The sequence below is a fragment of the Choloepus didactylus genome, chromosome 4, assembly GCF_015220235.1.
Source record: "Choloepus didactylus isolate mChoDid1 chromosome 4, mChoDid1.pri, whole genome shotgun sequence".
Classification (NCBI taxonomy): domain Eukaryota; kingdom Metazoa; phylum Chordata; class Mammalia; order Pilosa; family Megalonychidae; genus Choloepus; species Choloepus didactylus.
Genome location: NC_051310.1, coordinates 136,362,776 through 136,387,066, shown reverse-complemented (window position 1 = coordinate 136,387,066; position 24,291 = coordinate 136,362,776). Strand labels below are relative to the sequence as shown.

At 41.9% G+C, this 24,291-nt stretch overlaps 1 protein-coding gene and 1 pseudogene across 1 annotated transcript; both read left to right on the top strand.

The window, feature by feature from the left end:
• The first annotated feature begins 2,213 nt into the window (after positions 1-2,213).
• Positions 2,214-2,947, top strand: LOC119532808 (annotated as a pseudogene).
• A 15,162-nt stretch (positions 2,948-18,109) lies between these two features.
• On the top strand, positions 18,110-23,714 carry B2M (beta-2-microglobulin). Its single transcript, XM_037834097.1, has 4 exons — positions 18,110-18,242; positions 21,013-21,291; positions 22,039-22,066; positions 23,273-23,714. Exons 1-3 carry the CDS (start codon positions 18,176-18,178, stop codon positions 22,050-22,052), a joined length of 360 nt encoding a protein of 119 aa, XP_037690025.1. The 5' UTR covers positions 18,110-18,175; the 3' UTR covers positions 22,053-22,066; positions 23,273-23,714.
• The last annotated feature ends 577 nt before the right edge of the window (positions 23,715-24,291 follow it).

Here is a 24,291-nt window from a genome sequence, read left to right as displayed (position 1 = left end):
GGTCTCTGTGGCTGCTTTTGCAATCGCGCGCCCAGTGATAACCACGTTGGCAGCGCGGGCATGGAGTGGGAGGGGGGCGCCCATTACGTTGTATGGGAGGCGGGCGTTTGACCTCCGTATTGGGGCATTCCCTGGCAAAATGACCGCTTTGCCCGCATTTAAAACAACCGGTGGTGGCGGCTAAGGCGGCAGTGACAGCGCCAGAGACAGCCTGGGCTAGGGACGCGGCAGCTGGGTCAAAGGCGCTGCAAGCGAGAACCCAGTCGTTTAGACTTTTTTCCCGCAATGGGAGAATGGCTTGCTTACAGGGGGGGTTAGTCCCTTCTAGAATGAGTTCCCGGGTGAGCACTAGCTGGGCTTGGGGGTCAGTAACTTTTCTAGCACAGGCCTCTTCAACCCTGGAAACGAAGGTGGCAAAAGGTTCGTTTGGCTCCTGGAGGAGCTTGGTAAATTTGTCAGGTCGACGGGCAGAGCAGTTGGCAAACGCGCGTAAGGCGATGCCTCTGAGGACAGTCCAGAAGGTAGCAGGGACATTAATATAAGCAGACGCACTTAGAAACGCTCCAGTGCCCAAATAGGCTTTGGGGGGATGATAGACTCCAATGGCTGCGTCTTGCTCACTTTGCTTAGCTGCTTCCGCCTGGAAGTGAGCACGCCAGTCAACAAACTGACCGGGGTTAAGAATGGAACGGGCAAGCGAGGCCCAGTCTTGGGGGATGCAATAGTCCATGCCGAGATCCTGCAGTATTTGGGAAGCGTATGGGCTACCTAACCCGTCCTCCTTGACGGCCCTGCGAAGCTGCTTGATAGTATCTGAGTCAATGGGATACCAGTCATACGGTTTCTGTGGGGTGGGGGCAAGGTTAAGAGGAAAGCAGCGAAAAGCACGAGAGAAAGGAGGACGCGCTTGTAGAGGGCTTGGCGCGGGAGTGGGGGTAGGGGGAGCGTTGCCCCAAGGGTTGCCTTGAGGTGTAGAAGGCAGCCAGGGGTTGTTAGTCGGCAGGGTGGGAGGAGTGGCGGCAGCTGCCGGTAGCGGCTCCGAGGGGGAGCTTGTCGAAGGGGAAGGCGGAAATGGGAGGCCCCAAGCGTCGCAAGATGGCGGCGCGGTAGGCGTGGCCAAGACACAAGATGGCGGACCAGCCCCGCCCTGTGAAAGGGCGGGGTCCAAGGCACAAGATGGTGGACTAGCTCCGCCCCGCGAAAGGGCAGGGCCCAAGGCACAAGATGGCGGACTAGCTCCGCCCTGCGAAAGGGCGGGGTAAAGCGCATGCGGTTTCCGGCAGGGCTTAGGGCTGACGTCATCACTAGAGCACTTCCTCCCCTCGATGGAAGAAGAAGGAGGAAGTTCGCCATCTTGGAGCAGTCTGGGGGGGCGGTTGCAAAGAGGCACAGGGTGCCAAACAAAGAAACAAAGACACAAAGGACTACAGCAAAGTAATGGAGGGGAAGAGGGAGAGCTACTGGAGGAAGAGTGTCAGGAGGAATGGGGGACATAGAAGAAAAGGACGAGAGGCAGCCGGGATAATTGGGGAAGGGAGGAGCAGCTCCGGAGCGGCGAGGGAGAGGCGGCCCTTACCTTGCAGGCGAGGAGAAGGGAAGCTGGAGAGGCGTCCGGGCGAGCGGGTGGTTTTACTGGACCGCTGCGTGGAGAGGACTTTTAATTCCAGGGGCCCCACGTTGGGCGCCAGTTGCGGTCGCAGTTGATTCGTCTGAGTGGGGGGGGCGGCCGGTTGCTGAACCCTCGGCTATCGGCGTTGCTTGGAGGGTACCGGCGGCGGGGGCTCTTTCCCGGAGGCGAGGGCGAGGCGGGGGACTTGGCCAGGTCCCCGGCGGGAGGCGTGCAAGGTGTGGAGGGCAGCGAGAAGGGAAAGATAAGACACTCTTCCTCCAGTAAGGGTAGAACAAAAGGACTTTTATTCCGGGGTGAGCACAGGTTATATGGGCTGGCATAGAGGGCGGGGGTTGTTACAAGCCAATGCTGAGGGGATAAAGGCTAGGATTGGTTCTGAGAGGGTGCGGAGGTTGTTCTAAAAGGTGCAGGAGTTGCTCTGGCAACGGTGTCTGGCAACAATGTATGCGCACTGGTGGTGATGGGAGTTGCATTGGCAACGGGGAGTGTACGGGCAAGATAAGGAAGTGGGGGAAAGGGCGGTTGGGGGAAGGGCGGTTTCCTCTGGCAAGCCTCCCCCACCGGTGGTATTTTGGGTGAGGAAATGGGGCCTGCCTTCGACCTCGCTTCCTTAGGTCCGGGGGGCTGTGGAGGACACTGACCACCCGTACCCACTACCCTCCCTAGGGGTTGCGCAGGTCCCCTAGCCCAGACCTGGTAAGTCGAGGTATATGCTCAGTAACCCGCAAACAATAGTCTTTTTAATTATACATTTAAAATCCCTCCCCTTTCTAGAGGAAGGGAGGAAGAGAAAGACAGGAGAGAAGAGAGAGAGAGGGAGAGAAAGAGAGAAAGAACCCAAATAAATGAAGATCATTCCAGAGAGCGGAGAGTGATGTGGAGAAATAAAACAAGTCAACGTCTTGGATGATGATACCTTGAGCATGGATTTAGAATTCAGCATTCGAGAAACTACTTGCAGGAGAAATTCGGGACAAGATCCTTCTACCTGTGATTTCCAGAGGGGTTACTTCGCGCTAGCAGCCCTTTGCAGAAGCACCGCGCAGGTGTCTGCCGACCAGGTGCAGGACGTGTGTGTTTACTGCCGCTGGTCCTCCAGCTCCGAGTCTAACAGCAGTGAAGAGATGATTTTTGGAGACATTTGGGGATCCTATAAATGGAGAAAAAATTATCAAGTAGATCGCATTCCTGATGAACTCAGAAATGAACAATCCTCATGAGAGCTCACGTGAGATCATGAGAAGGGCCTTTCCTCCTGGAAATAGAAGACACCCAGACCGCCAGTACAGAGGAAGAATACACACGGGCTTTGGCTAACAGCCTTGAGCAAAATGCACTGGAGGGAATAGAAGTGTCAAAGAAGAATAAACACTTTATGAATCATGTAATTTTTCTTTTGTTCAGTTCCAGTTGATAATAAATGTCTTACTTTTCCTCTTTCAAAAAAAAAAAAATTCCTCCCCTTTCAAACTATATACTATATCTATATATCCATGGATGGCTATGCACCCAACCTTAACAATGGTTTCCAAGGGGAGGAGAGGGAGATGGGATGAGATAGATAAGGGCAACTTGTAGTTTAAAAATGAACAATACTTTTGAACTGTTACTTCTGGGAAAAGGAATTGGGAGAAATTCAGATTTTATACTTCTGTGCTGCTTGGATTTTTTAAACCAAGTTTGTATAATTTGTCCAAGAATAAAAACTGGCAATTAATAGAGAGAGGGTGTTCACACACAAAGTATGTGAGGCAGACAGATATCCCACCAGTCAGAAACTTCAACTCGCTCGACTTTAATTTTCTCATGTGTAATGTGGGGTAATAGGGATCTATACTTCATAGACATCTTGTGAGTGGTGTTTTTTTTTTTTTCTTCCTAATATTTTGTGTCTGGCTTAGTAGGTGCCAATAAAAAAATAACCCCCCTATTGTGTATTCCATTCCCTTTGGACCTGTTGCCCATTATGTAACAGTTCTCAGCAGAGGAAGTCAATCAACATGAATACCTTAGGCGAGTGCTATTAAATTAACTATTGAGTTGATTTTAACTTCAGATTGGAATCTCCTGGTGGGCAGGGCCAAGGCTCTTCTTCCCCCTTTGGTTTCCCTTACAGTATTTACACTTAACACAAAGCCTGCATTCAATCAACATTGGCTGAATTTAATAGAATTAACACAAAAGACTGGGGGTTTCTTGCCTCCAAATGGATGTGACAAAGAAGAACTTTTGAGCATGCAACAATCTCCATTTTCTTTAAATTACACTACTTAGCAATCATCTCTGGGTTGTGGGATTACTAGTAGTTTCTATTTTCTTCTCTATAGTTTTCAGTATGTCCAACTTTCTATCATATGCATATATTACTCTTATGGGCCGAAAAAATTAAATGACCATTGAAAAATAATAACACACACCTTGGTGCTCATTCCTGCTTATCTATTTCCTGTCCCTTCCCCTATGGTTCTGTTTTTTTTTTTTTTGTTTTTTTTTTTAATAAATCTTTATTAGGAGGGCTACAAACTTTATACTGCCACTGAATTTCTTACTCTTATAGTGGTTGTGAAGAAGTAACCTTGGATACAAAACAACTATGCTGTTGAACCTTGCCTAGGCTGGTTGTGAAATAATTTTTGTACAATGTAGGTAGTGAACAGGGCAATAATTTAAACCTCACAGGCCTTGATTATTGTCAGGACACTTTTTTTTTTCGTTAAGGTTCTAGCAAACCTAGAAATAAACTGCAAGTACTATATTTAGGCTCAGGGATATCATAATACAATATAAAATTTTAATTTTCAGTTTTCCCCTTTACAAATGTAATATGTGCAACTGACTTCTTTTCTCTCAAGTAAGTATGTCCTAAAAATATCTACTTGGGAGTGAAAAGAAGGTAAGAATCAGAAGACAAAAGGAAGAGGAACATAACATTCTTTTCATAGTAGTTTTACCTGATTTTTTCCATACCAGCGTAAGGAGACTTACTTTTCTAAAATATTAGTAACCATCACTGCTTCCCACAATTAGATATTTAACTTAATGGACAGAGAGCATTTTAACAGGTTTATGCAACATGGTTCTACTCTCGATTCACTGTTATCTAATTTTTTAAAAGGGGGAGAGATGGATACAGAGGCCTAGGTTAGTCTGGCCCCAATGTTCCAGATTGTAATTTAGGCCTTACATCACGTAGATGTCCCTGGCTGATGGGTGCTCTACAAAGCACCAATTGAAGCCAATGAAATGCCTGTTTATACCAATATATCAAACTTTGCTTTGTCTTTTAAAACTATAAAATGGGCACATGCCTGAGGCATAAGTTTTAGGCCAGTAAGTTTTTAAGGGCTGGCTGTTCAAGAACCAGAACTAAGGATATGTTTTCCAGTTCGATATATTTAACAGTTCAAAATCTGTTCTTCCTTCTAAAAACGTGACACAAAGAATAATTTACACTAACTGCTTTTTATTATTGAGTTTCAGAAACCTTTCACAAGATAGTTAAAAAAAAAAAGGAGAGAGAAAAAAAAAAGAAAACCATCTTTACAACCACAGCTAATGTAATTTTTCCATTATTCCCAGTCAGCTCCAAACCCATTGTGTGAAAAGCTCGTTTTCCGTGTATCTAAATGATAGATACAGGCTATGAAATTCTTTATTCTATTTGTTGCAGCTTATGCAGGTGCAGCCAAACACAAAGCTTCGGGACAAACTGTACATAAAAATATACACAAACTGGTAAGAACTCAAGCACAGATATCAAAAGTGAAACTTACAACCCATGTGTGAAAGGGAGTTTTGTTTTCTTTCAAGTGCTTTATTCCACCACAGAACAGTTGAAATGAAGGTGTAGAGCTTTGTGGTTAGTTTAAATTATACATTCTGTAGATACTATACCAATTTTAAAAGTTACACATAGACCAAAAAATGTCCCTCAGTTCATCTGGACTGATCAGATATGCCAGCTAGATTGCTGAAAACAAACCAGGCAAACCAGGCAAACCAGGCAAACCAGGCAAACATGGAAAATCCACTTGTGTACTTGCTGCAGCTCTTACTGACAGGCACACTGCACTCCAGACCGTGGTGGCTGCTGCTTTCCTCATCAGACTGTCATTGTAGGCTTCTTGCCTCTGACCCCCTCCTGAGCCCCAAATGCTATCAAATTCCTGAAGCTCTACCTCCTCTGTTCTCCAATAACGTGAGGAACTTCCAGTCTAGATGGCAGAAAGTCTTCTAGTTCAGAAAACTTGTCTGCATTGATCCTGTTGTTTTCAGGAAATGGCACATCTTATAATGTAAAGATCACCTTTTTCAAAGGGATTCTGATACGGTGCCATTCCTTCACCTCAAACTACACGAACACATCCTGGTTCAATTACTTCGCCGGGGGGTATTTCACCACAGTCTCGTGGCCATCAAGGTGCTTAAATGTAAATTGAAATCCACACAGAGCTTCAAACAGTCCTATCTTATATATCATGTACAAATTATTTCCATATCTCTGGAACACCTCATGTTCTTTCTCTTGTAGCAAAAGAACGATGTCTCCTGATTCCATTCCCAGGGCCTTGTTCACTACTTCCCCAGTGAACGTAATTCTCTGTCCATGTTTCATAGCTTTGTCTATGTGGACTTCAAGAATCTTGACTTCTTTAATCATTTTCTTCCCCTATATTTTTTATAGTGGTCCTTTTCATTAATTACCTCTCCTTCTCCGATACAATCAGAGCACACAGACTGCATCTGCTGTACCATGCCTGGAGCCAGCTATCTGATCATGATTCATACACATTGACCCTGAAAAGCACTACACTTCTGAAGATCTCCAGACTTCCACCTTGGCCAGTGCATGCCCTAAAGAGTACATTCTTGCTAAGTTGTAGTTTGGTTGTCCTGCCATTATACAGATTATACAGATACTCTGAGTGGATGCATCATGTCTTCTCTTCTTCTGCCATTTTAACCTCTACTCTGATTGCCCATGAAGCCGAACACTCCCCCACCAAAAACATGAGAGAAAATATCATCCATGCCACCACCTCGGATACTCCCTTGCTCTCCATGTCTGTCATATAACTTGCACTTCTCAGGATTTAAAAGTACTTCACATGCAAAACCTATTTCTTTGAATTTGTCTCCAGCATTTGGATTCTTAATCAGGATGGTATTCCTTTGCCAACTTTCTGTATGCCCTCTTGAGTTTGTTCCCGCTGGCGCCAGCATGACGCCCAGGATGTTGTAGAGCTTCCTGTTGGCCACGTTCACCAGGGTGGCCCCCCAGGCAGCAGGCAGGCAGGAAGGCAGAGGAGTGCACGGAGGGGAGACTGCCCACCTTTCATATGCTTCTAATTGTCACCCTGGTCTCCAGGACACCCTATTGCTCCTTCCACCAACTCCTTCTTAGAAAGAGCCCCCAGATGATTTTTTTTTTAAATCTTCATTTTATTGAGATATATTCACATACCACGCAGTCATACAAAACAAATCGTACATTTGATTGTTCACAGTGCCATTACATAGTTGTACATTCATCACCTACATCAATCCCTGACACCTTCATTAGCACACATACAAAAATAACAATAATAATAATTAAAGTGAAAAAGAGCAATTACAGTAAAAAAGAACACTGGGTGCCTTTGTCTGCTTGCTTGTTTGTTTCTTTCCCCTATTTTTCTACTCATCCATCCATAAACTAGACAAAGGGGAGTGTGGTCCTTATGGCTTTCCCAATCCCATTGTCACCCCTCATAAGCTACATTTTTATACAATTGTCTTCGAGATTCATGGGTTCTGGGTTGTAGTTTGATAGTTTCAGGTATCTACCACCAGCTACCCCAATTCATTAGAACCTAAAAAGGGTTGTCTAAAGTGTGCGTAAGAGTGCCCACCAGAGTGACCTCTCGGCTCCTTTTGGAATCTCTCTGCCACTGAAGCTTATTTCATTTCCTTTCACATTCCCCTTTAGGTCAAGAAGATATTCTCCATCCCACAATGCTGGGTCTACATTCCTCCCCAGGAGTCATATTCCACGTTGTCAGGGAGATTCACTCCCCTGGGTGTCTGATCCCACGTAAGGGGGAGGGCAGTGATTTCACCTTTCAAGTTGGCTTAGCCAGAGAGAGAGGGCCACATCTGAGCAACAAAGACGCATTTGGGAGGAGGCTCTTAGGCACAATTATAGGGAGGCCTAGCCTCTCCTTTGCAGCAACAGTCTTCCTAAGGGTATATCCTGTGGTAGAGAGCTCAACCCATCAAACCACCAGTCCCCTATGTCTGTGGTCATGTTAGCAACCGTCGAGGTGTGGTAGGTCAATACCCCTGCATTCTCCACAGGCTCCTCAAGGGGGCCCTACATATTTTTTTCCTTTTTTTTGTTTTTTGTTTTTTTTAACTTTTTTTTTTTTAAATCAACTGTATGAAAAATAAAAAAATAAAAAAATAATTTAAAAAAATACAGTAAAAGAACATTTCAAAGGGACCAAAATAAGGGAGTAAGAAAAAGACAACTAACCTAAGATAACTACTTTACTTCCAACATGTTCCTACTCTACCCCAAGAAATTAACCTAATATAGCAACATTTTTGTGAACTTGTTCCTACTATACCCATCAGAAATTAACAGACCATAGTCATTCCTGGGCATTCCCAGAACATTAAATTTACCCACGATAGCTTATCTGTTCTTTTTGGATTATTGTTCCCCCTTCCTTAATTGCTCTCTATCACTAGTTCCCCTACATTCTACATTAAAAACCATTTGTTTCACATTTTTCAAAGTTCACATTAGTGGTAGCTTATAATATTTCTCTTTTTGTGCCTGGCTTATTTCACTCAGCATTATGTCTTCAAGGTTCACCCATGTTGTCATATGTTTCACGACATTGTTCCTTCTTACTGCCATGTAGTATTCCATCGTGTGTATATACTACATTTTATTTATCCACTCATCTGTTGAAGGACATTTGGGTTGTTTCCATCTCTTGGCAATTGTGAATAATGCTGCTATGAACATTGGCGTGCAGATATCTGTTCATGTCACTGCTTACCAATCTTCCAGGTATATACCGAGAAGTGCAATCACTGGATCGAAGGGTAACTCTATATCTAGTTTTCTAAGGAACTGCCAGACTGACTTCCAGAGTGGCTGAACCATTATACAGTCCCACCAACAATGAATAAGAGTTCCAATTTCTCCACATCCCCTCCAGTATTTGTAGTTTCCTGTTTGTTTATGGCAGCCATTCTAATTGGTGTGAGATGGTATCTCATTGTGGTCTTAATTTGCATCTAACAGCTAGTGAAGCTGAACATTTTTTCATGTGTTTCTTGGCCATTTGAATTTCCTCTTCAGAGAACTGTCTTTCCATATCTTTTGCCCATTTTATAATTGGGTTGTCTGTACTACTGTCATTGAGTTGTAGGATTTCTTTATATATGCAAGATATCAGTCTTTTGTCAGATACATGGTTTCCAAACATTTTTTCTCATTGAGTTGGCTGCCTCTTTACCTTTTTGACAAATTCCTTTGAGGTACAGAAACTTCTAAGCTTGAGGAATTCCCATTTATCTATTTTTTCTTTTGTTGCTTGTGCTTTGGGTGTAAAGTCTAGGAAGTGGCCGCCTAATACAAGGTCTTGAAGATGTTTTCCTACATTATCTTCTAGGAGTTTTATGGTACTTTCTTTTATATTGAGATCTTTGGTCCATTTTGAGATAATTTGTTTAGGGTGTGAGGTAGGGGTCCTCTTTCATTCTTTTGGATATGGATATCCAACTCTCCCAGCCCCATTTGTTGAAAAGACCATTATGACCCAGTTCAGTGACTTTGGGGGCCTTATCAAAGATCAGTCAGCCATAGATCTGGGGTTCTATCTCCGATTCTCAGTTCGATTCCATTGATCTATATGTCTATCTTTGTGCCAGTACCATGCTGTTTTGACTACTGTGGCTTTATAATAAGCTTCAAAGTCAGGGAGTATAAGTACTTCCATTTGGTTTTTCTTTTTTAGAGTGTCTTTAGCAATTCAAGGCATCTTCCCTTTCCAAATAAATTTGATAACTAGCTTTCCCAAGTCAGCAAAGTAGGTTGTTGGAATTTTGATTGGGACTGCATTGAATCCATAGATGAATTTGGGTAAAATTGACATCTTAATGACATTTAGCCTTCCTATCCATGAACATGGAATATTTTTCCATCTTTTAAGGTCCCCTTCTATTTCTTTTAATAGAGTTATATAGTTTTCTTTGTATAGGTCTTTTACATCTTTGGTTAAGTTTATTCCTAGGTACTTGATTTTTTTAGTTGCTATTGAAAATGGTATCTTTTTCTTGAGTGTCTCTTCAGTTTGTTCATTTCTAGCATATAGAAACATTACTGACTTATGTGCATTAATCTTGTATCCCGCTACTTTGGTAAATTTGTTTATTAGCTCTAGTAGCTATACTGTCGATTTCTCAGGGTTTTCCAGATATGAGATCATATCATCTGCAAACAATGACAGTTTTACTTCTTCTTTTCCAATTTGGATGCCTTTTATTTCTTTGTCTTGCTGGATTGCCCTCGCTAGCACTTCCAGCACAATGTTGAATAACAGTGGTGATAGCGGGCATCCTTGTCTTGTTCCTGATCTTAGAGGGAAGGCTTTCAGTCTCTCACCATTGAGTACTATGCTGGCTGTGGGTTTTTCATATATGCTCTTTATCATATTGAGGAAGTTTCCTTCAATTCCTACCTTTTGAAGTGTTTTTATCAAAAAGGGATGTTGGATTTTGTCAAATGCTTTTTCAGCATCTATTGAGATGATCATTTAATTTTTCTTTTTCGAATTTTTAATGTGTTGTAATATATTGATTGATTTTCTTATGTTGAACCATCCTTGCATGCCTGGAATAAACCCCACTTGGTCATGGTGTATGATTTTTTTAATGTGTCTTTGGATTCGATTTGCAAGTATTTTGTTGATGATTTTTGCATCTATATTCATTAAGGAGATTGGCCGGTAGTTTTCCTTTCTTGTAGCATCTTTGCCTGGTTTTGGTATTAGATTAATGTTAGCTTCATAAAATGAGTTAGGTAGTGTTCCATTTTCTTTAATGTTTTGAAAGAGTTTAAGTAAGATTGGTATCAGTTCTTTTTGGAAAGTTTGGTAGAATTCCCCTGTGAAGTCATCTGACCCTGGGCATTTATTTGTGGGAAGATTTTTTGATGACTGATTGGATCTCTTTGCTTGTGATGGGTTGGTTGAGGTCTTCTATTTCTTCTCTGGTCAGTCTAGGTTGTTCATATGTTTCCAGGAAATTGTCCATTTCCTCTACATTATCCAGTTTGTTGCCATACAGTTGTTCATAGTATCCTCTTAAGATTTTTTAAATTTCTTCGGGATTTGCAGTTATGTCACCTTTTTCATTCATTATTTTGTTTATATGGGTCTTCTCTCTTTTTGATTTTGTCAGTCTAGCTAGGGGCTTGTCAATCTTGTTGATCTTCTCAAAGAACCAACTTTTGGTGATATTTATCCTCTCTATTGTTTTTTTGTTCTCTATGTCATTGCTTTAATCCTTGTTATTTCTTTTCTTCTACTTGGTTTAGGATTGGTTTGCTGTTCATTTTCTAGCTTCTTCAGTTGATCCATTAGTTCTTTGATTTTGGCTCTTTCTTCCTTTCTAATATATGTGTTTAGTCCTATAAATTTCCCCCTCAGTACTGCTTTTGCTGCATCCCATAGGTTTTGGTATGTTGTATTCTCACTTTCATTCTTCTCTATATATTTAGCAATTTCTCTTGATATTTCTACTTTAACCCACTGATTGTTTAGGAGTGTGTTGTTCAATATCCAGGTATTTGTGAATTTTCTAAGTCTCTGATGGTTATTGACTTCTAATTGTACTCCATTGTGGTCAGAGAATGTGCTTTGAATAATTTCAATCTTTTTAAATTTATTGAGCCTTGTTTTATGTCCCACTATATGATCTATTCTGGAGAAAGTTCCGTGAGCACTAGCGAAGTATGTGTATCCTGGTGATTTGGGATGTAATGTTCTATATATGTCTGTTAAATCTAATTCATTTATCAGATTGTTTAGGTTTTCAATTTCCTTATTGGTCTTCTGTCTGGTTGATCTATCTATAGGAGACCGTGATGTATTGAAGTCTCCCGTAATTATTGGGGAAACATCAATCGCTTCCTTTAGTTTTGCCAGTGTTTCTCTCATGTATTTTGTGGCACCTTGATTGGGTGCATAAACATTTATGATTGTTATTTCTTCTTGTTGAATTGCCCCTTTTATTAGTATATAGTGGCCTTCTTTGTCTCTCAAAACATCCCTGCATTTAAAGTCTATTTTATTTGAGATTAATATTGCTATACCTGCTTTCTTTTGGCTGTAGCTTGCATGAAATATTTTTTCCATCGTTTCACTTTCAATTTCTTTGTGTCCCTGTGTCTAAGATGAGTCTCTTGTATGGAACATATTGATGGTTCTTTTTTTTTAATCCATTCTGTGAATCTATATCTTTTAATTGGGGAGTTTAATCCATTTACATTCAATGTTATAACTGTGAAAGCATTTCTTGAATCAGCCATCTTATCCTTTGGTTTATGTTTGTCATATATATTTTTCATCTCTCTCTATTAATATCCTTTAATGTACCCGTACCAAATCTCTTTAGTACTGAACCTTTCTCCAAGTCTCTCTGTCCTGTCTTTGTTTCTCTGTCTGTAGGGCTCCCTTTAGTATCTCCAGTAGGGCAGGTCTCTTGTTAGCAAATTCTCTCAGCATTTGTTTGTCTGTGAAAAATTTAAGCTCTCTCTCATATTTGAAGGAGAGCTTTGCTGGATAAAGAATTCTTGGTTGGAAACTTTTCTCACTCAGAATTTTAAATATATCGTGCCACTGCCTTCTTGCCTCCATGGTGGCTGCTGAGTAGTCACTACTTAGTCTTATGCTGTTTCCTTTGTATGTGGTGAATTGCTTTTCTCTTGCTGCTTTCAGAACTTGCTCCTTCTCTTCCATGTTTGACAGTGTGATCAGAATATGTCTTGGAGTGGGTTTATTTGGATTTATTCTATTTGGAGTTCGCTGGGCATTCATGATTTGTGTATTTATGGTATTTAGAAGATTCAGGAAGTTTTCCCCAACAATTTCTTTGAATACTCTTCCTAGACCTTTACCCTTTTCTTCCCCTTCTGGAACACCAATGAGTCTTATATTTGGATATTTTATATTATCTATCATATCCCTGAGGTCCGTTTCGATTTTTTTCAATTTTTTTCCCCATTCTTTCTTTTGTGCTTTCATTTTCCTTTCTGTCATCTTCCAGGTCACTGACTCATTGTTCAGCTTCCTCTAGTCTTGTACTATGAGTATCCAGAATCTTTTTAATTTGGTCAACAGTTTCTTTAATTTCCATAAGATCATCTATTTTTTTATTTAGTCTTGCAATGTCTTCTTTATGCTCTTCTAGGGTCTTCTTGATATCCTTTGTATCCCGTACTTTGGTCTCATTATTCATCTTTAGTTCTTTGATTAGTTGCTCTAGGGACTGTGTCTCTTCTGATCTTTTGATTTGGGTGTTTGGTGTTAGGTTATCCATATCGTCTGGTTTTTTCATATGCTTTATAATTTTCTGTTGTTTTTGGCCTCTTGGCATTTGCTTAACTTGATAATGTTCTTTTAGGATTTGTAGACCAATTGAAGTCCTTGTCTCTAATTTATCAGATCTACAGCTTCGTGGAGTACACTTTCTCTAACTAACCAGCAGGCGGCATCCATGAGCCACCTGTTCTCCATAAGCCAGTTCTCCCCTGCTTCCCTTTGTCGTGAGTAGGGGAGTGAGTCTTGTGGGGTCCAATTGGTGTACCAAGCTTGCGTGTGTACTTGATGTTGCCCGCCCTGTATATGCGGCATGTGTCTGGGCAGTCGGGGGTGGGGGGGTGGCTCTAACAATCAAATCTTCCTGTTGTTCCTGGAGTTTTAAAGCTGCTGCAATAGTCTAATCCTTCAGTTCCATCCTGCCACAATTTGTCTCTGCCATTGACGCACAAGTCCTTGGTATTGGTGTATGGCCCCTGAGACTTGCGAGTGGGTCCCTATTCCAGGCCGTGCACCCCCTGGTCCTATGTTGAGGGATGACTGTGCTACGTTACAGGTGAGTGATGTCCCCCCAGGGCGGTTCTGGGCTGCTGGGCTGTGTAGGGAGGCTCCTAGTCTGCTGAAATGATGGCTGAATGGGGCTTTGTTAATTCACAGTGCTCCACCTTCCCAACTCCGGGACAACCAGCTGAGGGTGCAGGGAAGGCTAATGTCCACGCCCAGTTTAGTGGTGTGTGCATATTATTTGAAGCACTTCATCACACTGGGTTGTCTGGGGCAGCTCTGGGCTTTGGGGCTGGCGATGGGCAGGAGTGTTTCCTGTCCACCAGGATGATGGCTGTGAGCGGACACCCCCCTTTTCTTGGGAAGTTGTGGTGTTTAGTGAATTTTCTCAGCCACTGGATTATTGCCTTTTGTCTCAGAGCTCTCTTAGTTCTGCTCTTGTCTTGACCTGCCCAAACTGCAAGTCTTTGAGGCTTTCTGTATTGGGCTTCTTAGAGTAATTGTTTTAGAAACAGAAAAAAAGAAATTAAAAAAAAAAAAAAAAAAGCCCTCCTCACAGATCTAATGGGTTATTGAAATGCTAAGAGACAAAGCAATTAGGATCATTAAGGAAAGATCCAGGGAGCAGAGAGATCAGTTTTTCTTTGGGATTTGCATATGAGCATCAGGGCCTGAGCTCTGCCCTTCCCCTTTCTATGTTCACCAGAACTCCAAAAAGCCTCCGCTTTTATTTTTGAGTTTTTCTTGCTGTTTTTTGCTATGCCTATCTCCTCTCTGCTGGGCTGGCTGCTCTCAGATTCTCTGGTATCTGGTCTCAGTCTATCTATGGTTGGAGTGTGGATCAGTAGAATGAGTTTCTGATAAGAGCTGCCACTGCAGTTCTCCCTTCTTTCCAGCGCTGACGGCCCCTCCTCCCACGGGGCTGAGCCTGGCAGAGAGGGGCGTGGGTCCCCTGGCTGCAAAAACTTACAGATTTCGCTGATCTCAGCAGTTTGACGTGTTCATGAGTGTTGTATGAAGTATGCCCAAAGTCAAATTGCTCTGCAGCGTCCAGTCCTCGCAGTTCCTGGCTTTCTACCTACTTTCCTGGAGGAGTAACTAAAACATACAGCTCACCAATCCGCCATCTTGCCCTGCTTCTCCCCAGATGCTTTTTCTAGTGGAAAGAATGAGGTCTTTGGAATCAGCTGGACAAGCATTTGAATCCTAGCTCAGTGTGCACTTGGGCAAATACCTTACCTCTCTGTCTCTTTATGTATAAATGAAAACGCCTTACCTTCTAGGTTGTTGTGTAGTTTGGGTCAGAGCTTCTCAGAATTTAATGTACATGTGAGTCATCCTGGATTTTGTTAAAATGCTGATTCTGGTTTAGTAGGTCTGAGATAGGGCCCAAGAGTCTCCATTTAGGTATTGCTGATGCTGGTGATGCATGGACCACTCTGAATAGCAAGAGATTATATGACATAGCATTTAAAAAGGGCCTTGGCTCAAATGTCCTGTCAGTGTTGGCTCCTCTTCTCTCCAGTAGGCCTGGCTTTTCCAGCTGATTGGATGAAACCATTTCAGAAAACTGTGGACTGTGTTCCACTCACGTGCATCTAGACTCACTTGAACTTTAATTGATCCCTTACTTTCTCCCCACTTCAAAGCTCTCTTTTTCTTTCTGTTAAAGCACTTCCTTCTTCTTTTGCCCAATAGTAATTAATATAGGTATTTGTGCTTTTGGGGTTTGCTTTTTTAACAATTTTATTGACATTCAATAAGCTACACTGAAAGTGTACAATTTAATAAGTTCTGATATATGTATACACCTGTGAGATATCACCAAACTCAAGATAACAAATATATCCATCACCTCCAAAGCTTCTTTAGGCTCTTAATGCCCCCTGAAACCATTTCTCTGCTTTCTGTCACTATAGATTAGTATTTTCTAGAGTTTTATATAAACGGAATCATACAGTTTATACTTTTTTTTGGGGGGGGGGGTGTCTGGCTCTTTGCATTCGCATAATTATTTCATCCATGTTGTTGTTGTGGTGTATCAATAGTTCTTTTTTTAAATTGATGATAGTATTCCATTGTGTGGCTATACCACAATGTATTTATGCATTTACCTGTTGATGGGCATGTGGATTGTTTCTGGGTTTTGGCTATTACAAATAAAGCTGCTATGAACATTTGTGACATATGCTTTCACTTTCTCTTGGGTAAACTCCTAGGAGTGGAATGGCTGGATCACAGGGTAGGTATATGTTTAATGTTTTAAAAAACTGCCAAACTGTTTTCCAAAATGGTGGTACCCTTTCGGATCCCCACCGGGAGTGTATGAGAGTTCCAGTTCTTCCACATTCTTGCCAACATTTACTATTTTGAATAAATGTTCATTGCCAAAAAAAATTTTAGGAAAGTCATATAACCCCCACCCTCTCAAAAAAAAAAAAAAAAAAGATAATACTATTAAACAGCCATTTTGTAGATTTCCAGAAATTTGCCCTGCTAGGGCAATAGTGCGTTTTGTTGTTGTTAAATAGTCTTATATCTCATTTTTACCCTCACTATTTGAAAGATGTCATAAATAGAAATCCAAGAAAAATACAAGTTCTCTAAACTCAAAAAAAAACAAAAAATAGATTTTCTCTGCCTTCACTGTGTTTTTTACTGCTTTTTAAATCAGCTTTCTAAATGAGGTCAAAGTCTATCTTTAATGACTTTTAAATATAGTGTTTTTCTATGATGTAGCAAACAAAGAACTTAGAGGTAAAAAATAGCCCCATCTCTTCCTAGATTCCCAGGGCACTAGAAAACAATTTAACAATAACATTTCAGGCTTGAAGAGCCTTAAATGAGTTTTGTGGGTTTTTTAAAAGCATGGAGGAGGGGGTGGTGCTAGGAGTTCTTAAATTATAACCTTATGCATAACAATTGTCCTTATATTTGACAGAGTTATAGAAAGGGCAGGTAGAAAACTAGGTAAATAATATTAATAATTATAGAACATTTACTATGTGTTAGGCATAGTGGAAGGCACTCTCTACAGCATTATCTCATTTCACTAGGTCTGTAGGGAACATTCATGTTCTCTAGTTAAGACGCAGCCTCTACAATAAGGATCATTAAAAGGTTTAGAAATATGTAAAAGAAACTGAGAAGGTATTTGTCATGCTCCTTGGAGAAGCACAACCACACCCTTCGACTGCAAACTATGGTGCTTTCCATGATCTCTGCCCCTTCTGTTATCAAGGTCCATTTCCTCTTTTCAGGGTTGTGCTCAGAAAACACTCGTGAAGGCCTGGGTGAATGCGTCTAACGGTATCTCTAGAGGGTAGGTTTTCTTAGTGAGGCTGAGAGTCTTTATCACCTCCCTATAGACAGTGGGTTTTCTTCCTCTGCTGGGCCCACAGCAGATGAGTGCAAACTCCCCCGAAAATTGTGGAGTCCTTTATCTTCCAAGTGTCTGAAAGCATGAATTCCAATGGAATCAGGCCAGAGTTTGAATCCTGGTCTCCGAGCCTTCGTTTTCCCTATCCATAAAATTAATGGGAATAATTCCTACCTCCTAGAGTTTGTTCGTGTATTCCCTCAATCAAGTATTTACTCAGTTTAGGGAGTGTTTACAGCATGCCAGGCACCGTTCTAGTATGATAACGAGAAGGGAAAGATGTACCTGAAGGGCTCGGTAAACTGAAGTTTTAAGCAAACAGTTACTGCTTTTACTCTCCGAGGTCGTTTCCCCCATAAATCAATAGAACAAAGAAAATCACCTCAACAATAGCGGGAAGATACAAGCAAGTACCTCTTGACCAAAGCTTTCCAAAAAGGAACTTTTCCCTGAAGGAATTCACGGAACAAGAAGTTTCCTCGTTCACTCTGAACTGTTCTCTGAGTCGTCCTCGGTTAGTCTCGAAGTTTCTGGGAAGATTTTCTTGCCCAGGGAATCTGGCAACTCTGCAGTGCTTTCCCACTAATAAAACTGAAGTTCTAGTTCTGCCCGCCACTGTTCATCGCTCATAATTTTGGGGGCTTCAATTTTCTCGAATGAAAACCGCAGGTTCTAGGTCCCTAACTGGCTGAAGCACGGTAAGCAAGCCACATAGCTTCTCTGCAGCGCGTTCGCAAGGCTGGAGCGCTGGACCAAAGCGCTTCCAGCCTAAAATCCTAGCTTGGGCGGCCCGCTCTCCAAGCTCGGGCGCGCAACCCAAATCGGAGCGCGCATATTTATAAACTGCGAAGCCATCGGGTCCAACCCGCTTGTTCATTGTCACGAGGCTTTATAAGAAAATGAAACTGAAAACGGGTAAATCCTCTCTCTAACCTGAACGAGCGCGGCGCTCTAGGAGACCAGTGACGGTCCCCGCGCGTCGGGTCCTGATTGGCTGCGTGCGCGTCCTATATAAGGAGGTGCGCGGAGACCTGGGTGCATTCGGTGTCTGGAGCTGCTGTGGTCGCGATGTCTGCCCTGGTGTCCCTGGCCGTGCTAGCATTGCTCTCTTTGCCGGATTTGGATGCCGTCCAGCGTGAGTGTTTCCTCTCATTTCTCCTCCAGGAACTCTTCCTCTGCCGCCTCTCCTTCGGCCCTCTCGGACTCTGTATCTCTCTCTGCTTCCCCTGCAAATTCTCCTCCCTGCCCGAGGGCTCGCTTAGGGCTAGGTCTCGGAGGAGATAGGGCGGGATGTGTGTGCCCCGGGTGCATGCTTCTTTCTCCTTTCCTCGGGACGGGTGAGGGGCTTTGGCCTGCCCGGTACGGGCTGGGCGGTTCGAGACATAGTATCAGAGTATTGATAAGCTTCAGAGCGGCCGGGGTGGGGGAGGGTTTCTCTAATGCTCTTGGGCGGGGCCGCTTACTTCCCGGACGCCGTGGACAGGGTGCGTAGACCCGCCCCAATAGCGCGGAGTTGGGCTGGATCGGCTGAGACAAGTGCCTGGAGTTTAGGGGAAGCACCGCCGCTGTAAGTCGGTCCACTGCAGCTGCTTCCCTTGACCCGGAGGGCCTCTGGCTGCTTCTGGGCCTTCTCTTCGGTAGAACCCGACTTGGACGGGCCCAAACCGTGGCGAGGAAACAACGCGACATTTGTAGCGTGCTTTTCAGAGTTACAAAACTCATTCTTATCATTTACTCACTTGTTCCTGTTTCATGCAACTCTTAACGGTAACAGCAGCTACCCAGTCACTGAGAGATCGTTGTGTGCCAGGGACATTATGTGCTTTCTGGCATTTAATTCTGAAAATGAGCCTAGGATTAAATACTATGACTGTCACCTGCATCTCACAGATGAGGAAACAGAGGCACCGAGGGTTTTAAATAACTTATCACACAAGGGATAAATGGTAGATAATCCGGATTGAAAGCGAGCCTGACTGGTACATTTTGCAGAGCTGTACGCCTGCGCTTCCCTTTTGGCTGAAATCTGCGCTTTTTTCAGACACAGGCCTCTTCAATTTTCCGTGTGAGATTGTTGGGAACAGGCCTTTTCTTCGCAGAGGGCTTCCTTCCCGGTTGGCTCCTTGCCTGGTTCTTTCCAAATTGAACTGACGCTTCCACTTTCAGTTTTGAGGCAGTCATGGTTTATCAAAGTCAGGGAGGTTGTAAAACCAGCGATCCAAGATAGTTACCAAGGCTATCCAGGATAATGTAGCACTTTCTAAGTACCAGGCAATGTACTGGGTCCCTCATTTTTTCCCATCGCAAAAACCCTATGTGAAGCTGTTTAGTTTAAATATAATTCATTTACAAAATAAAGCATAATGTATACGTCATCACCACTAATTGTATTTGCTGGTGACAATAGGCGTCATTTTTATAACAATACAACATTTTTTTAATCTGAATTTTAAAACTTTTCAAAGTAATACATGCCATGCATAGACCACTTACGGAAAATACACAAGAAACTGGTAATGGTGATTTCTGGGACTCTCATTTTCCTTTCTGTCCTATGTGTGTATTTTGTTTTGTTTTATGACAGGCATAAATTAATTTTTCACGTAAGCTTCGGAAGCTTAAATAACTGTCCCCAAATCACAGAGCCAGTAAATGGCTGAGTTCAGACCAAACCCCTGGTGCGCACGTCCTCCTTCTTAGAAGCCATTACTGTGATGTCCTCCCCAAACGCTGCCTGCCTCCTTCAAAGAGAGAATCCCGAGCAGGATGAACCTGTGCTTTGACTCCTGTGGCATTTATTATGCTCTTGTTATTAGAAGCTCAAATGCAAGAGCTTTCTAGTTTATCTTCACTTTCAACTTTATGAAAAAAAATTAGGTCTTCATTGCAATTCCCAGTCCAACTCTTGGTACTTCTCCCCACCACCTCCCAGACATGGAGAGGAAGCGGCCCTTTAATGGACATGCACTTTGAATCTATGTGTATTTAAAAGTAAAATATATACATGTATTAGAGTACATCTGTATATTTAGTAGCAGTAACCCTCATCTTCATTTTGAATTAAAAATATAGAAATAGAGTTTATAATATATTTTTCCACATCTCCATGGATAGTCTAATCATGTATCCCATTTTGGAAACCACTGTTGTGTGGTATTATGCAATATATTCCCAATCTGGCTAGTTATAGGAATCACTTGAGGAGGCTGATTAAAAATGCAATTTCCATTCTCACATGTTACCCTGTCAGAATGGAGAGTATGTGCTCTACCATTTTCCACAGTCCTCGCCCCTCCCTATTGTATTTTACCTAGCACAACTTACTCATTTAAGGTATTTTCCAACTTCTATTAGCATCTGAGTTTTGTTTCTTTGTTTTTCTAGCTCAGCTTCCTAGGGTATGAAATCAGATAGGGGTTTGGCATATAAACTCTGGGAAGGGATAAAGAGGTTGTGTTTGGTAGGTTCATACCTTGGATTGACTCTCTTCGGAATCTGAGAGAGGCAGTAATAATAACAACCACTCATGCCACTTGCAGAGCAAAAGTAGGTTGGGGCCAAATCATGTGGGGACTTGAGTGATGATGTGTTAAGGAGTTCTGCAGGTGCTGAAAGCCACCAAAATTTTTGAGAGACTCCAGAAAAAGGTTCTTTAAAGGTTTGGCACAATCTCCAGTGACAGAAGATACTGCTGGAAATCTAGATAAAAATAAAAAATGCATATGGTTTCAAAATGGAGGTAGTCTTTTGGAAAAGTGGAAGCTCATTTTGCTACAGTGGAAATGGGGTTGGGAGAGATGGATGATCAAACTTAAAACACTGGTGCCTGATCTGGTTTTAGACCAAATTAACCCCAAATGAAATACTGTGGCAATTTTCATTTGTCTTTCTTTGATGTTCCTCAGTTACTCCGAAGGTTCAAGTTTACTCGCGTCATCCAGCGGAGAATGGAAAGCCAAACTTCCTGAACTGCTATGTGTCTGGGTTTCATCCACCCCAGATTGACATTGATCTCTTCAAGAATGGAGAAAAGATACAAAAAGTGGAGCGGTCTGACCTGTCTTTCAGCAAGGACTGGTCTTTCTATCTCCTGGTCTACACAGAATTCATCCCCAATGAAAAAGACGTATACACCTGTCAAGTGAAACACATCACTCTCAGTGAACCTAAGATAGTTAAGTGGGGTGAGTTTCAAGTTCTTTCCTTAGCTGCCAACAACTGTATCTGAGTATAGCTATGGTACAAAGCTACTTTAATATAAACAAGTTAGCACTCTGGGATTGTCAGGGAATATTACAAAAGCTCCAGTTACACATCAATAACATCATGTGAACCAAGTGTCCTATTAGTAACAACTACTGAGAAACCTCGCAGTCCTTGAAATAGTAGTTTCCTTGCAGCAAGAACCATGAGCATCAGCAGCATTTGCACAAATGCCATCCAAGAGTTTCTCACCTACTAGTTTCCTCAGGTTTTCCTGGCAGCCTTATGGGTATTTAGGAACAAGAGGCTCAGAGAGGCATAGGTCTTTTTTTTTTTAATTTTTATTTTGAGTAGCATAAATAAAAAAAGATTTCATAAGATTATTTACAGTGCTGAGTATACAATTATGAATGTGAGGCATAGGCCTTTACTAATAGGACACTTGGTTCACATGATGTTATTGATGCATAACTGGAGCTTTAAGTCCTCTATTCTAGTGCCCTACAATCCTGGATTCCTCCAGTATTCTCTGGCAGGGTTGGGATCTGAATGAGGCTATAGGCAGGATTGAGTCCTAGGTAGTTTTAAACAAGGTATTTATGGTTAGGAACCACAGACTACCCTGCCAGCCTTATTTATAACCATATTAGATATTTACTAATACATAGTATTTTAAAAGTATACCTTACTGAGTTTTTCTTTTTCTTTCTCTCTTTTCTTTTTTATAGAACGAGACAATTAACCAGCATCATGGAGGTGGGTTTCTGACCTTTAGAAAATGTTTTTGTTTTACTATCCTGGGGATTATTTACACACAGCTCTGACATAACCTTTACTGTATGGGAGATGTTATCAGGGTAGCATTACAGCAGGCCAAGAAGAATCCAATGGGGCACATTCCCTTCTCTAAAGGGAAGTCAGAGGGGCTGCCAGTGTGTGTGGTAAGGATATAGGCAGCTGGTTCCCCACACCAATTGCAAGGGTTTGATCTTCTGCCATTTCTACTTGGGGTATCTTTGCTGAGAAGAGGGCCTTGAGAAAATGAACTGCTCTCTTCCTCTGCATAGAAGTGGCCTTATTCTTCAGCCAGAAGAGAGGAGTGACATGGATCTGCAGATGTCCCATTCCTTCAATCACTTGTTCAACCTCAGTGTGTGGGCACTATGTTCTCCTTCTAGGCAAAATTTGGGAAGTGCAGATGCATGAAAGCTTTAGGTAATTCCAAACAGTGGAGCAAGGATACCTTGGGGAAGACTTATAGGAACTAAGGCTGAGCAGATTGGTGGGGGGGAAGGGGGAGCATACTTAGATCAGTAGCTTTCCACCCTTCAAGAGGCTCCCAGTCTATTGAGGGAGAGACATGCAAAGAGATTGCTATAGCTCAATGTAGTGTATAATATAGGTCTATTTACAAGGAGCTCTAAAAACATAAAAGAGAGAGGGACTTGAACGTCTCTGCATCTTCAGTTGTCCAGAGTAGAAAATGCAGCTTTTCAATGAATTCTATTCTGCAGGGTACCCTGATGCTGAAACCCCATTCAAAACTCTTGTTAAATTCTAGGACAGGGAAATTGATATGGGAGAACATCAGGGAGGTTGGATGAACTAGAAAACAACTAAAAAGGCATGTGGTTTATCTCTCAAAATGGAGGCAGCCTTTTAGAAAAGTGGAAGCTCATTTGGCTAGAGTAGAAATAGGATTGGGAGAGTCACAGTTACTAAATGGTAGCGCCAGAACCCGAACTCTAAAACCAGCATTGTTACCTCAAGGTTGTGGGAGTATCAATGGGATAAACTAAGGGGATATGCTTTTTGTAATGGGTCTGGGGAATTGTGTGCTGCTATTTCTTTTACAAATGACGATTTACATAGCAGAAGTTAAGTTAGACAAGTTTCGTGGTTAAATCTGTAATCCAAATAAAGTAAATATATTTGCTAATAATTTTTTCTTTTATTTTTCAGAGTTGAAGATGCTTCATTCAGATTGCAATTAGCCCAAATTTTGTTCTTTATCTTTTTAAAATACTGATTTGCTTTTTTATTTCATACATGCAATTCAGAAGGTTATACTGATCCTAAGATGGGTACCACCTCTTTTCAAGATTCCACTTTTGGAGCTCTGTCCTCAGGTTTGGAGTGTCTGGACAGGTAGTAATAGGAGGGCTGGCATCTTAGAGGTGAGGAGGAGAGAAGCTCCAATTCAACACCAACCTCTTCGGTCTCTTATACACAAAGCTAATCAGACATTTATGCATATTCAGAATTAATCTCTACGTAGTATGCTTTGCTTACAATTTTGAGAACATTTTTAGAAACATAATTGTCAGGAATATTGGAATTTTGTTATAATGGATGAAAATTATTTTTATGTCTTCCATCTATTAAAGTAAGATGTGATTGGCCATTATTTTATTGTTGTTTCACTAATAAAAACTATGATTAAATTTGATGTGTTCCATTTCTTATATATCACACCTCCTCTTACCTCTTTGTTTTCAAACAGGGAAATGGTCTTCAAGTTTCACTTGGAGAAGAGTGTGAACCCTTCATATATAGGGTTTGGCTCACAGTGGAAGGGGCCTCAGTGATCTACATTGTGCAGATGGGGTGGCTGATGCCCAAAGAAGTTAAATGACTTAGTCAGGTATTGCAGCTGTTTGCTATGAGACCAGGTTTCTGTCTTTTAGCCAGAGTTCTTTTCCCTTGGCCAAGACATGAGTAGTGTGCAGACTCCAAAAAGGAGGAAAAGCATCTGGAGGACTTAATATTTTAGCAAGCAACAGATATACTTTGAATGAAAACTACTCAATTTTAAAATTTCAAGATATAGTTGATACATGATGACCAACTTTGCATATTTGTTTATTTGACCAAGAATCTGAGTTAGCTACCGCTAGGTACTGATAAGATGAATGAAATGCAACACTGCTTTCAAATTGCACAGTTTAGTGAAGGCACAAACATGTAATCAGATAACTGGG

Excerpts from the sequence above, each read along its gene's own strand:
- B2M (XM_037834097.1), top strand. The coding sequence starts at position 18,176 with ATGTCTGCCCTGGTGTCCCTGGCCGTGCTAGCATTGCTCTCTTTGCCG. Across the intron at positions 18,243-21,012 it reads GGATTTGGATGCCGTCCAGC|TTACTCCGAAGGTTCAAGTT; the intron begins GTGAGTGTTTCC and ends GATGTTCCTCAG.